Source organism: Phascolarctos cinereus, unplaced genomic scaffold (genome assembly GCF_003287225.1).
Source record: "Phascolarctos cinereus isolate Bilbo 61053 unplaced genomic scaffold, phaCin_HiC Scaffold_1;HRSCAF=81, whole genome shotgun sequence".
NCBI classification, from domain to species: domain Eukaryota; kingdom Metazoa; phylum Chordata; class Mammalia; order Diprotodontia; family Phascolarctidae; genus Phascolarctos; species Phascolarctos cinereus.
The window spans coordinates 120,094,310-120,109,525 of NW_027555514.1; the positions used below are offsets into that span (position 1 = coordinate 120,094,310).

At 37.6% G+C, this 15,216-nt stretch overlaps 1 protein-coding gene across 1 annotated transcript in view; it reads left to right on the plus strand.

The window, feature by feature from the left end:
- Positions 1-13,750, plus strand: part of GPR37 (G protein-coupled receptor 37) — a 30,893-nt gene extending 17,143 nt beyond the window's left edge. Inside the window, 1 exon segment of the mRNA XM_020966392.2 lies at positions 12,453-13,750. Coding sequence (XP_020822051.2) covers positions 12,453-13,271 — 819 coding nt within the window. The 3' untranslated portion in view covers positions 13,272-13,750.
- The last annotated feature ends 1,466 nt before the right edge of the window (positions 13,751-15,216 follow it).

The following is a 15,216-nucleotide window of genomic DNA, read 5'->3' on the forward strand; positions in this document are numbered from 1 at the left end:
CATAAGTTGTTTCCCCCAAATAGAATACAAGCTCCTTGAAGGCAGAGATTACTCCATTTTTTTTTTTGCCTTATTATTCATAATGCCTGGCTCATAGTAGATGCTTAAATAAAATTTTGTTGAATTGAGGGAGGCTTACAATCATCTCTAAAATTGCACTCTGGACCACATGCAATGTATGTCATACAAGGAGGAGCAGTTAAGACAATTTTAATGAGTCAGTGAAAATATATTAGCACCATTGGAAAAAAAAAACCCAAGCACACATGCTGCTGGTAATGGACCAGGAGGATCATCGTTGGATTCCTAAGAAAAAACACAGGCCTTGGAGAGAATTTGGTTTCACCTTACTTTATTTAGCAAATGTGTTACACTATTTTGAAATCATTTGCTAATTACCCACAAATATGAGCTATTGAATGTTTGAGTTATTTTCCATGAATTCCCATTAGTGACTTAGTTTAAGACAAAGGAAAATATTATTTCTTTTATGTAATTTTTCAGAATAAAGGAGCAGTCTTGTTAGAGTTGTAGCAGTGAGAAGCCCTCAATAAACCCCTCAGTGGGAGATAACTAAATTTTCATAGTACAAACTAAACACACTGTACTTTTGATACCATGATTGTGGGAAGCTTTGATTGAGGTGCTCTTTAGCCATGGAAGAAAAAAAAAACCCTCTGTGTCCAGGACCATGTATTTAGAGCTGAAATGATCTTAGAAGTCATCCAGTACCCTCTCTAAGAGAGATTAAGTACTTTCCCAATGTCACACAGATGGTTACTGGCAGAATTGAAATCTGAACATAGTTCCCCTCACTCCAAATTCATTTTCTTTTCATTGTACCATGCTGCTTATCATGATTCTTTCTAAAAAAGTGATTGCTTGGGGTGATTAGAATTATTTTAAAGTTTATGAAAGAGTGCTAGTAGGCTGAAAGGAAGACAAGAGTAAAAAAAAAAAGAAAGAAAATGGTGCAATTATGCCAGCCTGCTCTTTTCCTTCATAGACTCTTTCTTCCCATGAATTTAAGCCTGTAATTATGTAAGTGAAATAGGCTTTGTCCAAATGGTCTGACATGGTTATAATGACTTGGTGAATATGCTTATATGTCAAATAAAGTCTCAGTGATATTAAAAAAGGAAGAAGGAAGACATCCTTTACTTTGCCTGGCTGGCAATGAAACCTTTCCTCTAGAGAAGTAGATATTTGTGGAGATGAGACAATCTCTTCCATTCTGTCCTGACTTTGATTTCATTAACCCATTTTAAATGTTTCATTGTCGGTGTCATTATTTGCATTCATTCAGAAGTGCAAACATTTCATAAAAGGTTATCAATTCACAGCAGTCCAATAAATAGGTAGATACTGTATGCTTTGAGTCACACGAAAAGAGAAACAAAATCTCCCCCTTGGTGTTTAAGGTCTCTTTTTGGGAAAGAGATTACAATTCAGTCCTGAAAAGTACAGACAGATTACTGTCATTCAGTCGTTTTAGTCATGTCCAACTCTTCGTGACTCCTTTTGGGGTTTTCCTGGCAAAGATACTGGAGTGGTTTGCCATTTCCTTGTCCAGCTTATCTCACAGATGAGGAAACTGAGACAAATAGGGTTAAGTGACTTGCTCAGGGTTACACAGCTGGTGAGTGTCTGAGGCCAGATTTGAACTCAGGAAGATGAGCCTTCCTGACTCTAGGCCCATCGATCTATCTACTGCACCATCTGCTAAACCAAGTCACTAGAATACAAACTAAAACCATACAGAAATGGCATTGTGGAATGTTCACTGGATTTAGTTAGAGGACTTGGGTTCAAATTCTAGTTCCCCTATTTACTGTGTCACTTTAGGAAACTCACTTAAAGTCTATGGGCTTCAAGTTTCTTTACCAATGAACTGAGGGAATTAGACCAATTAAGCTCCAAATGCTGTGATTCTAGAATTTTAAGTAAAGCTATCCTCAGTACTCATGCTTTTTCCTATTAGACTCATAGAAATAACTTATAATAGAGACTATAAATCTTCAATACTTTAATACTTCAAAAGTTATGTGATGGTGTCAGTATGGGCGCTCTGTCTACCTACACAGATTTTGAGTATTCCAACTTTAGTAAGTATTTTCTTGAGTTGTTGTAGCAAAAAAAAGAAGAAAGAAAAGGAAGAAAAAGAAAGGAAGGGAAAGAGGGAACAAAAGAAAAAAGGAGGGAAGGAAAGAAAGAAGGAAAGAAAGGAAGGAAGGGAGAAAGGAAGGAAGGAAGGAAGAAAGAAAGAGAGAAGGGAAAGGGAAGGTGAGGAAGGGAAGGATGGAGGGAGAGAGAGAGAGAGAGAGAAAGAGAGAGAGAGAGAGTAGTCACATCAATGATGAAAATCTCAATATTTCCTCACCTTAGTGCATGGCCCATATGAATTTCTATAGCCTAAAGAATTTGGGTAGCCAAGTTCTAGTGATACGTATTTGTGGATTTAAGTAGACTAAGTCTCAGGTAAAAGACTTAAAGTATTTTTATACAGCTGAAGCTTTTCTAGTTTGGTGGGACCTGACAGCATGGAGTAGCGATATAATGTTAGACTTTGAGTCAGGAGACTTACATTTAAATTCTGACTCATATACTTGCTTATTAGTTTTGTTTGTATCATGGGTCACATAATCGTTCAGAACCTCGAGTCCTTCATCTGTAAAATGGAGATAATAATACTTACACCATTTATATCACAATGTTGGTGTGAGTTTGCAAAATGTAAGGCTCTTTATGAATATGTTTGTTACTGCACTCTGTAATGTTAGAAACACCTGGATTCAAATCCCGTCTTGGACCCTTATTCTGTGACCATGAGCAAGACACTTAACCTCTCTGTTGGCGTAGCCCTGTAGAATCAAGAATTACCTTTACTCTATAATCAGGCATTGAAAGATATCTTAGATGGAGAAAAAGCTGTAACACTCAGCTAAAATAAATAGGTTTTCTTACTAGTACTCTTGTTTTAGAGCAGGAATTCTTAAACTGAGGTCCCTGGATTTTTTTTTCACGTTTTGACAACTGTGTTTTAGTATAATTCATTTTCCTTTGTAACCCTATGTATTTCATTTTATTCATTTAACAACATTATTCTAGAAGGTATCCATAGAGTCTACCAGCTTGCCAAAGGTATCTGTGACATAAAAAAAAGATTAAGTACTCCTGTCTTAGAGGGTCACTTTGTACACAAAGAATGGTGCATAGATCCATGTACTTCAACATATTTCTAAGGCACAATATAATTTGTTCTGAAACCAAATGAACATGACCTTGGATTTAGGGAAATTTCATTTGTATTAAAAGAATGTTTTCTTCTCTCTCTAAACTTAACTTTTGATTAAAGTTTTTGCACTAGAGGAAATTCAAGCAATTAAGTTGTCCTTCAAAAATAAGGATTTCTCTCTGAATACGATCATTGTGGATTCTTTTTCCTTTCAGTATTAAGATAGAATTATTGATCTGTACTAGAAAGCTTCCAAAAGACTTTGCTTGTTTTATAACAGTGGTACCTTTATTTGGCCTGCATTGTCTCTTTCAATAGTATCATTTTCACAGTTGGCTTACTCTCCTTCCCTATTGTTTTCTCTTTCCCTGTTTTGTTTGCATTAAACCTCTCAGTGGTGGATCAATTTCTATGTCAGGATCTCAGCAGATTTCTCTTTTCCCAAGGAGTACTTTTGTTTTCTTTCCTCAGTACTCTTTGAATAAGAAGGAATTTAATGTAACCTTCCCACCACAACAAAACAAAATACAATGAGTCAAATTCTCCCTGTTTGTTCACAGTCACTCTCTGGTACTGAGTTGGACGATTGGATGGTGGGACAAATGGAGTCTGAGGTTATCAAGTGCCCATCCCCCCCCAAGGCATAAAGGTGTTTCATATGTACTGTGTTTTTGTGAAAGCTTAGAAAATTGCTGGTTTTGAAATCACTATTAGTGGATGTTTTATTACAGTTTCTTCCTACGTGGAAGAAGACAAATGGTAATAATAATAACAAGAATAATGTTAATAATAGCTAGCATTTGTATAGTACCTGGGCAGCTAGGTTGCACAGTGGATAGAGTACTGAGCTTGAAATCAGGAAGACTTACCTTTATGAGTTCAAATACGCCCTCAGAAACTTACTAGCTATATGACCCTGGGCAAGTCACTTAACCCTGTTTGCCTCAGTTCCTCATCTGTAAAAGGAGCTGGTGAAGAAAATGGCAAAACACACCATTGTCTTTGCCAAGAAAATCCCCAAAATGGGTCATAACGAGTGGCACACAGCTGAAATGACTGGACAACAACAATATAGCGCATACTATGTGTCAGGAACTATGCTAGGCACTTTACAAATATTATCTCATTTTATCCTTATAGCAGCATTGGAAGGGAGGTGCTATTATTATCCTCCTTTTACAGTTGAGAAAAATAGAGGTTAAGCAGCTTGCCCAGGGTTATACATCTAGTAAATGTCTGAGGCAGGATTTGAACTCAGTCCTCCTGACTCCAGGTCCAGTGCTCTATCCACTGCACCACCAAGTACTAGAGAGGTGACCATTTGTATTTGAAATCTAGTGAGGTTTTCATCCATGACAAAACATGGCTCATGGACCACCTCTCTTGTTGATATTAACAAGTTGTTGCTGGGAATCAGAGGGGGTCGTATGAAGACACCTCTGGAGAGGTAAAACAAGTACTAGTATGGCTTTTGTCTCTTTACACTAGTGTTATACCGCTATTTAGGAAGTGGTGTCATACCACTATTTAGGAATAGCCTGCAAAAATTTTCCTCTGCAAATAATATTTCTATATTCCGCCCCTCCCTGCAATCAGCTATATAGTACCTCATCTTTTCATTAATTCAATAAACATTTATTAAGGCCCTACTTACTGTATGCCAGAAGCTACTCTTGGTGCTGTGGATACAAAGGCAAACATAAAATGGTCTCTGTCCTCAAGAAACTTGAATATTGTTAGGAGGAAAAAGTATATCTGCAGGTAAATAAGTACAAAATATTTGCAAAGTAAATTTGGTTGGGGGAGGGGTAAGGACGGATATCGTGGGAGGTGGCACTTGAGTTGAACCTCAAAGGACATTAGGAATTCTATGATGCAGAGGTGAGGAGGGAGTATGTATTCCAGACATGGAGAAGGCCTGTGTAAAAGTATAGAAACAGGAGATAGAGTATCACACGCATGGGGAGCAGTGAGTAGGCCAGTTTGGCTGAAAGGTAGAGTGTTTAAAAGAGATTCATTTTAATAATGCAGTGGATAGGGTGCTTGGGGCCCAGAGTTAGGGAGACCTGAGTTCAAATGTGGCCTCAGATACTTAATAGCTGTGTGACCCTGGGCAAGTCACTCTACTCTGTTTGCCTCAGTTTCCTCATCTATAAAATAAGCTGGAGAAGGAAATGGCAAACCACTCCAGTATCCTTGCCAAGAAAATCCCAAATGGGTCATGAAGAGTTGGACATAACTGAACAACAATAACATTCTAGTAGACCTGGAAATATAGGCTGGGGCCAGGTGGTGAAAGATTTTAATTAAGAGGAACTGGTGTTTGATCTTAGAGGTAGTAGTGAATTCCTAGAGCTTCTTGAGCGGGTGAATGACATGCTTAGACCTCTACTTTAGGAATTTGAATTCAGCAGAGGGCAGATCAGAGAGGAGAAGAGAAACTGAAAACAAGAAGACCAGTTAGGAAGCACTTGGAATAGTCCAGGCAAGAGACCATAAGAGCCCAGATGAATGGTGACCATGAGAGTGGCAGAAAGGGAATGGATGCAAAGGATATTGCTGAAATAGAAGCAACAAAACTTGGCAACTAGATATGTGGAGTGAGAAGGTAAGATTGGCTCCAAGGTTACAAACCCAAGTGATTGGTAGGATGGTGGTTCCCTTCACAGGAAATTATGAAGGACGGAGAGTTATTTTTGTTCTGATTTTGGTGGGAGGGAGGATAATGAATTCTATTTTGTAGATACTTTTGAGATATTTGGCTACAATTGGATACCAGTGAAAGACCTTAGGCTCCAGTACTGAAGTGAAAAAGGAAAAGGAAGACCAACAGAAAGAAGAAGAGAAATTAAAGTGATTAAGATAGTAGGAGAAGAGAGGCAAAGAAGGAGGTGCAAAATGCTGAAAGAAGAAGGTCATCTGCAATCGACTGAGGTCACATTTTGTAGCACCAGGGCATGAGTTGTCTCTTCTGTTCTAAGTACTGGTACTATTCTGGATAAAACCAGAGCCATCCAGAAAAGGGAGTAGGGGATGACTGGGTTCATAAAGGACAGCTCTTTATCATCAATCTTCAAGAACTCACTTTCTATCTTCTCTACAATTAGACAGAAAAGAATGTCTTTCCCCAAGCTCACACACACCAAAAAGAGTGAATTGAAAACTTTCCTACAGAATGTCCTGTAAAACAGGAACAATTGTTTGGACAGGGTATGAAAAGTGATGTGCTTTTAGCATTCTTTGCAACATAAAAAGAAGGGTAGAATTAACGAGTTTTTTAAATTAGTATTTTTAAATTGGGTACTTTTGGTTTTCTGCTTGGGTGCCACCCCCTTTAAAATGCTCACTATGTCCTCAAAATCAGATTCTAGTTTTTTTAAAATTATGTTTCTTTTTTTTTACTATAGATTTTTCTCTGATCTTGAAAACTCACTAAATTAATAGTCTTGCTTATTAAAAGCATTTATAGTTCTGTTTTTGTCACTTAATTATTCTTCCTATTGCAGTTTAATTAATGAGAGATTTCATCTTATTCATACCATTTCTCTCAGGATACTGCTTCAAAGAAAAGCATAACATTTTGTAGTGACATTGAAATTTATCAACCAGACATGGCTATTAAATACTAAGCACTCAGTATTCACAATAGTTTTATAATTGTCCATAATTGCACCATTCATCTTGGAGGAATTTTTAATGAAATGTATGTAAACAAATGCATTTAAAAATTATAACAAATCATTGTGTTGACCATATTATGAAGGAAGTCAAATATGTCAGTGCATTTCAACTTTGGATAAGCAAAATTTATATGGCACCAACCAATATTCAAATGATTTTATAAGTTAATTTATGAACCATGTACTTTATTCATTGTAGATGTTTCTAAATCATAAATAATTTGGAAAGACACTGAGAAGGACCCTTCAATAGACTTACAATTCATAATCACTTCATGACATCTGGAGTATAAGTGAATTTAGAGGCAAAAAAAAAAACTTATCTGAGAAGGAAAACTACACTCATGCCTCCCTTCAACTTCAGTAGAAAATTTGACATAAAGCCCTGCCTCCCTCATAATATTGTTGTAAGGTTCATGTAAAACAATACATGTAAAACACCTGTGACCTTAAAGCATGACATACTTTTCAATTCTTTTTTTATTAATTTATTTTGATTTATCAACAATAACTTCCATAAACTTTTGAGTTTTAAATTTTTCTCCCCCAAGATGGCATGCAATCTGACATAGGCTATATATATGCATTACTTTTAAACATATTTTCACATCAGTGATGTTGTAAGGAAGAATTAGAACCAATAGGAGGAACCACCAGAAAGAGGAAACAAAACAAAACAGAAGGGAAAAAAATAGCAAATAGTATGCTTCAGTCTGCATTCAAACTCCATAGTTCTTTCTTTGGATGTGGACAGCATTTTCCATCATGAGACCTTTGCAGATGTCTTAGATCCTTGCAATACTGAGAAGGGTTAAGTTTGTCAACGTTAGTCGTCACACAACATAGCTGTTACTGTACAACGTTCTCCTGGTTCGGCTCAATTCACTCAGCATCAGTCCATACAAGTCTTCACATGTTTTTCTGAAGTCCACCTGCTCATCATTTCTTATAGCACAATAGTATTCCTTTACATTCATATACTACAACTTGTTAGCCATTTCCCAAATTTCCCTCAATTTCAAATTCTTTGCCACCACAAAAAGAGCTGCTGTGAATATTTTCCTACATGTGAGTCCTTTTCCCATTTGTATGGTCTCTTTGGACTACAGCCCTAGAAGTGCTATTGCTGGGTCAAAGAGTATGCACATTTTTATAGCCCTTTAGGCATAGTTCCAAATTGCTCTCCAAAATGGTTGGATCAGTTTACAGCTACACCAACAATGCATCAGTGTTCCAATTTTCCTACATCTTCTCCAACATTTATCATTTTCCTGTTTTGTCATGTTGGCCAGTCTGATAGGTGTGATGTGGTACCTCAGAGTCCTTTTGATTTGCATTTGTCTAATAAACAGTGATTTAGAGCAGTTTTTTTTTCTTATGACTGTAAATAGCTTTAATTTCTTCTTCTGAAAACTGCCTGTTCATATCCTTTGACCATTTATCAATTGGAGAATGGCTTGTATTCTTATAAATTTGACTTAGTTCTCCATATGTTTTAGAAATGAGGCCCTTATCAGAGACACTGATTGTGGAATGGCCGAACAGGTTGTGGTATATGAATGTAATGGAATACTATTGTGCTATGAGAAATGATGAACAGGCTGACTTCAGACAAAACCTGGAAAGACTTGTATGGTCTAATGCTGAGTGAAATGAGCAGAATCAGGAGAACGTTGCACACGGTACACTTTATAGCTCTAGGCTTCGGGTTCCCCAGGTAAAACGAGAAGGTTGGGTTCTACTTTCTCTTCTAACTCTCTATCTCCATTCTGTTCTGAACCACTTTTTTTTTTCGCTCTTACTACCTTAGAGCACTGATTTATGACACTATTAAAGCGTTGGAAAGATAGAGAAAAAATTGTTATGGGGTATCGGACAACTGGTTTTGAAAGGAGTTCTAGAATGTTTAACATAAAAATAGAGAGTTAACTCTCTACATTCCTCCTTCCCCAATCATTGGTCCCTTGTTATCTTCAATTTACTAGATGCTTTATTTGTAAAACGAGGCCCTTTACTCCATCAGTTAGCCCATAGGCTATGTGTCAAGAACATGCTGCTGATAAGAGAAAGTGCCTTCCAATAAAGGTGAGGTGTAAATTTCTGCTGTGAATGATTTCTCACAGTTGTCTTATTTTCCCCATGTTCAGGTGTTTGCTTAGATCAGTTTGTCTGAAATACTATTTGAAACCCTGCAAATCTATGCCAAAAACGTGGTTGGTGCCAATTAAGCTCTGATAATATTGTAGTTCTTAGAATACTGTGTTTCTCACCACTGGTTCTGGAGTCAGAGGATCTGGTCTCAGCTCTGATGCTTACTAAGAGAAGTGTCTTGGACAAGTCACTTAAACTCATTTTGAGACATCTACAAAATGGCAGTTGGATGAGATGCCTCTGAGATTCCTGCCATGCTTTTAGTGAATTACATTATAAACGTGCTCTTTTATAGAGAGGTTTCATGGTACAGTGAGGAGAACCTTGAACTAGAAGCTAGGTTGTTGTCGTTCAGTCATTTTCCAGTGGTGCCTAACTCTTCGTTTACAGGTTTCTTGGCAAAGATACTAGAGTAGCTTGCTATGCCCTTCTCCAGTTCATTTTACAAATGAGGAAACTGAGGCAAACATGTTAAGTGATTTGCCCAGGGTCACATAGCTAATAAGTATCTGAGGTCAGATTTGAACTCAGGTATTCCTGACTCCAGGTCTGGTACTGTATTCACTGTGTCACTTGAGTTCTATTACTAGTTCTGCCACTAATTGACCCTGTGACTTTGGCCAAGCTGCTAAACTTTTCTAAGGTTTATCTGTAAAATATGGGGATTTTACTGGATGATCTCTAAGGTTCCTTCCAGATCCATCAGCTTCCTCTATAATAATGTACTTTTTTTTTTTTTTGGTTGGGGCAGCTAGGCAGTGCAGTAGATAGAGTGCCAGCCCTGGAGTTAGAAAGACTCATTTTCCTAAGTTCAGATCTGGCCTCAGATACTTACTAGTTATGTGTGACCCCGGGCAAGTCACTTAACCCTGTTTGCCTCAGTTTCCTCATCTGTAGATGAGCTGGAGAAGGAAATGGCAAACCATTCTAGTATCTTTGCCAAGAAAACCCAAAATGGCGTCACAAGGAGTGGGACACCTCTCAACAACAACAACAACAATTCTTTGTTGTTGGGGTTTTTTAATGACCCTATTTTATTTATTTTTAAATTGTCCCATTTATCCACAAAATGGTAGAACCTGTACTTGTAAATGGTAATGTACTTCTCTACCTATATCTTACTGTACTTCATTGTGGTGGAGAGGTGACTTGATACCCTAGAGCAGTGCTTCTTAAAGTGGAGACTGTGGTGATGAAGGCTGAGGGCTGACTCCAAGAGGTGTGTAATAAAAAAAGCAGAGGCAAGGAGGGGGAGACACATATCACGTTTCACCCTTACCATCATATCCAATCATGAGGATTTACTCCAACATAACCATACCTCCCTTTATCTACCACTGTTTGAGCTTCCCAACCCTTCCCACCCCCTTCTTTACAGGGCAAACCATCTACTTAGAGTAGTTATAGCTTAATTATAACCCGGGTACTTATAGCATCAGTTGTGCAGGTGCCAATGACAAAATTACCCACTCATTCATTCCCCTCCCCGAGATCACCTTATGGCTACAGTAAGCACGCTTCAGAGATTGAATGCTGTATTCTGTGGCAGTGACTAGTGAGCATCAATCTCCCCACTCCCCTTTCCATTTTTAGTGGGATAGAATGAGTGTCCCAGGATGAGTAGGTATGGATGGGTTGTGATCATCATCACAGATCCCATTACATTTTGTTTCCCCAGATTCATCCTTCTTCTAAACTTCCCACTTCCTGTTGAAGGCACCACCTCCTTACAGCTATCCAAATTCATAATGTGGGTGTCATCCTTGACTCTAATGCTTCTTCACCCATAATCAGTTGCCAAACACTATCTTTTCTATGTCTAGCACTTAGCTCAGTGCCTGGCACATAGTAAACACATAATAAATGTTCATTGGTTGATTATTGATTACAATATCTTTTGTCTATGTCAACTTTTCTCTACTCCCATAGCCAACAACCTAACATCATCTCTCACCTAAGATTATTCCACTAACCTTCTATTTGGACTCCCTGCTTAAAACTTCTCCCTTATTCAAGCCATTCCTCACACAGCTCAAAAAAATATTTTCCTAAAGTATAAGTCTGAATATGTCATTCCCCTATTCAACAAACTCTAGGTGCTCCCTATTGACTCTAGTGTCAAATATTATTTCATGTTTGTAACTTATATTTTTGTGCAGACTTTATAATTGACATAAATATTACAGTAGATTCATTTCTAAATTTTTAAGGAAGTAAACATATACACACATATACACACACACAGGGCAGGGCATGTACTCATAAATGTTTATCAACAAGGACGCATGATCAAAAAAAGTGGACACCACTGCTCTGGAAGGTGATGCCATCAGAATGCAATCTCTGACAGGTTCTACCACATTGGAAAATCTATGAAAATTGGTTTGGTCCAAACTTGGCCCTGGAAAAGAATTGAGAAAACATACCCTTCTCCCTCTTCTTTGCAGAAGTTTGTGACTGTATGGATGGAATATTGCATAGACTGTCAGATACAAATGATATATTGGTTTGTTTTACTGAACTACTTTTTCTCTTTTTATAATCTTTGTTACAAAGGATGGCTAACTGACTAGGGAAGAATAGAGGGATCTATTCATACATGAAGGAAATGAAAAAGTAAAGGATCAATAAAAATAATAATAAAAACCTATAGAACAAAGAAAATGGGTCTGATGCTGGACTATATGTTTCTTGTCTAAGGCTCAACCTAGTAAAGTTCAGAAAGTTTCTCACCAGATATTTGGCCATGAAGTACTCAATATTCCCCCTCCCCCCCCCAGCTACAGCAACTTATGAAGATTGTTTGTGTGTAGAGTAATTGTAAGTTTTTATCAGTGTTGGGAATTCACATACCAGTGAAAGCATGGCTTCTCAAAGTATTGAAGTAACTTAATGAGTTTCCCCAAATCATCCTTATACCCTCACTTGGAAGCCCAATGGCATACATTTCCAAGCTGGATACCTAGACTTAGAGTTACAGCCTGTGGCCGTGGATCAAAATAAAAACTATTATCAGGTAGCTGTAGTGGAGATTCCTTTTGGGGATATTGGTTAGATTCGATGACTTCTGAGGTCTCTTTAAATTCTGACATTTTGTGATTTAGATTCTATGTATATGGAGCTATTTGAGTGGGTGAGATGGGGAGAATAAGGACTTTTCCTAATGAAAAGAATACTCACGTACTCAAACCCAAATGTATCTGTGATACGTTGTTCAAGTTAGATCTCAAGGGTGAGCCAATTGAAGCAGCAGGTCCCGACTTCCATTCATCAAGCCCTAGTACTCAGCATTCCCTTTTGAATAGTCGATGACCTGGATGTGTTCCGTTTTTCTGTGTTTGGGATGTTCCTAGTGGATTAAAATGTGTTCCATTTCCCTTTCACAGGTTGCTTCACTGGGAGTCACTACGTTCACCTTATGTGCTCTGTGTATAGACCGCTTCCGGGCTGCCACTAACGTTCAGATGTACTATGAAATGATTGAAAATTGCAGTTCCACAACTGCAAAGCTAGCTGTCATCTGGGTTGGGGCTCTACTTTTAGCACTCCCAGAAGTCGTCTTGCGACAGCTCAGCAAAGAAGACTTGGGCTTTAGTGACAGAGTTCCAGCAGAACGGTGTGTCATCAAGATTTCACCTGAGCTCCCAGACACGATCTATGTCTTAGCTCTCACTTATGATAGTGCAAGACTCTGGTGGTACTTTGGCTGCTATTTTTGCTTGCCCACACTTTTCACTATCACCTGCTCCCTTGTGACTGCAAGGAAAATCCGTAAAGCTGAGAAGGCTTGCACCAGAGGGAATAAGAGACAGATTCAGCTTGAAAGCCAGATGAACTGCACCGTAGTCGCCTTGACCATTTTGTACGGATTTTGCATCATTCCTGAGAACATCTGCAACATCGTCACAGCCTACATGGCTACCGGGGTCTCAGAGCAGACAATGGACCTTCTCCATCTCATTAGTCAATTTCTTTTGTTTTTTAAGTCTTGTGTCACTCCTGTCCTCCTTTTCTGCCTTTGCAAACCTTTCAGTCGCGCCTTTATGGAATGCTGCTGCTGCTGTTGTGATGAATGCATTCAGAAGTCTTCAACAGTGACCAGTGATGACAATGATAATGAATACACCACAGAACTAGAGCTCTCCCCTTTTAGTACCATACGGCGCGAAATGTCTACTTTTGCATCTGTTGGGACCCACTGCTGAGTGACTTCTTTTTTTTTTAATTTTATGAAGATTTTTACTTCCTTTTTCCTTACTGGAACAAAAATGCAAAAAAAAAAATACATATGGTAGACTGATTTTGCATATTAACACATATGCTTTGTCAAGGGGAGGGGAGTTATATTTAGTTATTTAAGAGAAAGAGCAAACCAACCAATAGTTTTAGACCATTTTTACCCAGTATGGTGCTAATATTTTATTTGAAAAAAGGTTATTGCACCTTAATTTAATTACTCATTAGTTTTTTTTATAAGTAGAATCATTGTCCATTGAGTATAGTCATGTGATTTTACAAGACGTTTTATGTAAAGATGTGGTTGAAAGTATTGTGTATTATATTGTGAGATGACCTGGAGTTTAAAATTCTCAAAGTAGCATAAAATAAATTGCATTTTATTATTTAATTTCATTGTCAACCAACTTTTAACAAAGACCCAATAAATTTCTTTCAATTTCCTTAATCACAGATTATTTATTTTGTATAGAAAAATATAGATTGACCCTATTTGATTTTTTTATTAATTTGCATTCCTTTTGAGACAAGTAACTAGTATGTTATAAAGAAGTGCTCCCCATGGTGTTTGCTTTACTTGAATGGTTTTTAAATGTATATTATGCTCTAAATTAAATAATAATAATAGCAGCTAACACAAGTGCTTACTATGTGCCAGGGACTCTGCTAAGTGCTTTTCAATGATTAACTCATGTGATCCTCACAAAATCATGAGAGGTAGGTGTTGTTATGATTCCCATTTTACAGATGAGGAAACTGAGGCAGAGGTTAAGTGACTTTCCTAAAGTCAAAAAGCTAATAAATGTCTGAAGCTGGATTTGAACTCTGGTCTTCCTGACTCCAGGCCTGGTGCTGTGTGCCATTTAGCTGCCCCTAAATTTAAAATTATAGTTTTAACATGTGAGTGAAGAGCATAATAATTATTTCCTAGTATCTCTGAAATGTAGCTAAGTAGATAGAAGATTAGGCAGGAAGTGTATTTCTGAATTCCCAGTGTGCCGCTCCTCAAATAGCACCTTGAATAGCCGTAATTTCACATAATGAATTATGGGCAGGGTGAGGGACAATAAAGGGACAATAAAGAAAGAATGGAACAGTGGCACTCTGACTTTTTTCTTTTTCCAGTTAGGTCTGTGAATTCTAATATTGCCTCTACAACTTTTTACATGTGAATTTGGACATATTCTTGTATCCCACTTTCATCTTGTTGGAAGAAAATTAGTTAATTAAGGGAAAAATCTATTAAATATTTACTGTGTTCTAGGCATTGTGTTTATACCCTGTAGATCAAAATGCTAAACATACATTGGTGATAATACTCACTATATGATAACTGATCATAAAGTGATGTATTTATTTCTCTAATCTCCATTGATAAATGAGGTTGAGGAGATAAAACGATAGGCTCCTTTTTAAGACATTTGAATTTCTTATCCTAGCCACGACCACCACAGCTGCTCAGAATGACAGGGCAATGAGATGTATGTTTAATCAGCCAACAGTGACAGTGACCAATTATTGTTTGAAAGCAACCGGTAAGTGCATCTTGACTCTATTGTTATCTACAATATCTACCCTTAGATTGAGTCTATGTTAGAGATATTAAGTATGGAGAAGGTAATTTCCTATTACCCCTCTGATTTCTTTTTGCTTTAAATCTGTAACCATTATAATGACCCAAGGCTGTGCCTTCATTTTTTCAGAGGGCAACTTAATGCAAGCTACTGAAATACTTCAGAAGGGTCTTCCCCATGAGCTCACCCCTTGGGAGTTGAGGATAAATATAAAGGTAGAAATAGGGTACCTTGCTTCCTTTTGCAAACCTGTGCAACTAAATAGAATAATTTATTCCTAAAATTGGAAGGAATCTTGAAAGGTCATTTGGTCTAGCCTTTACTATAAGATTGGCCAATA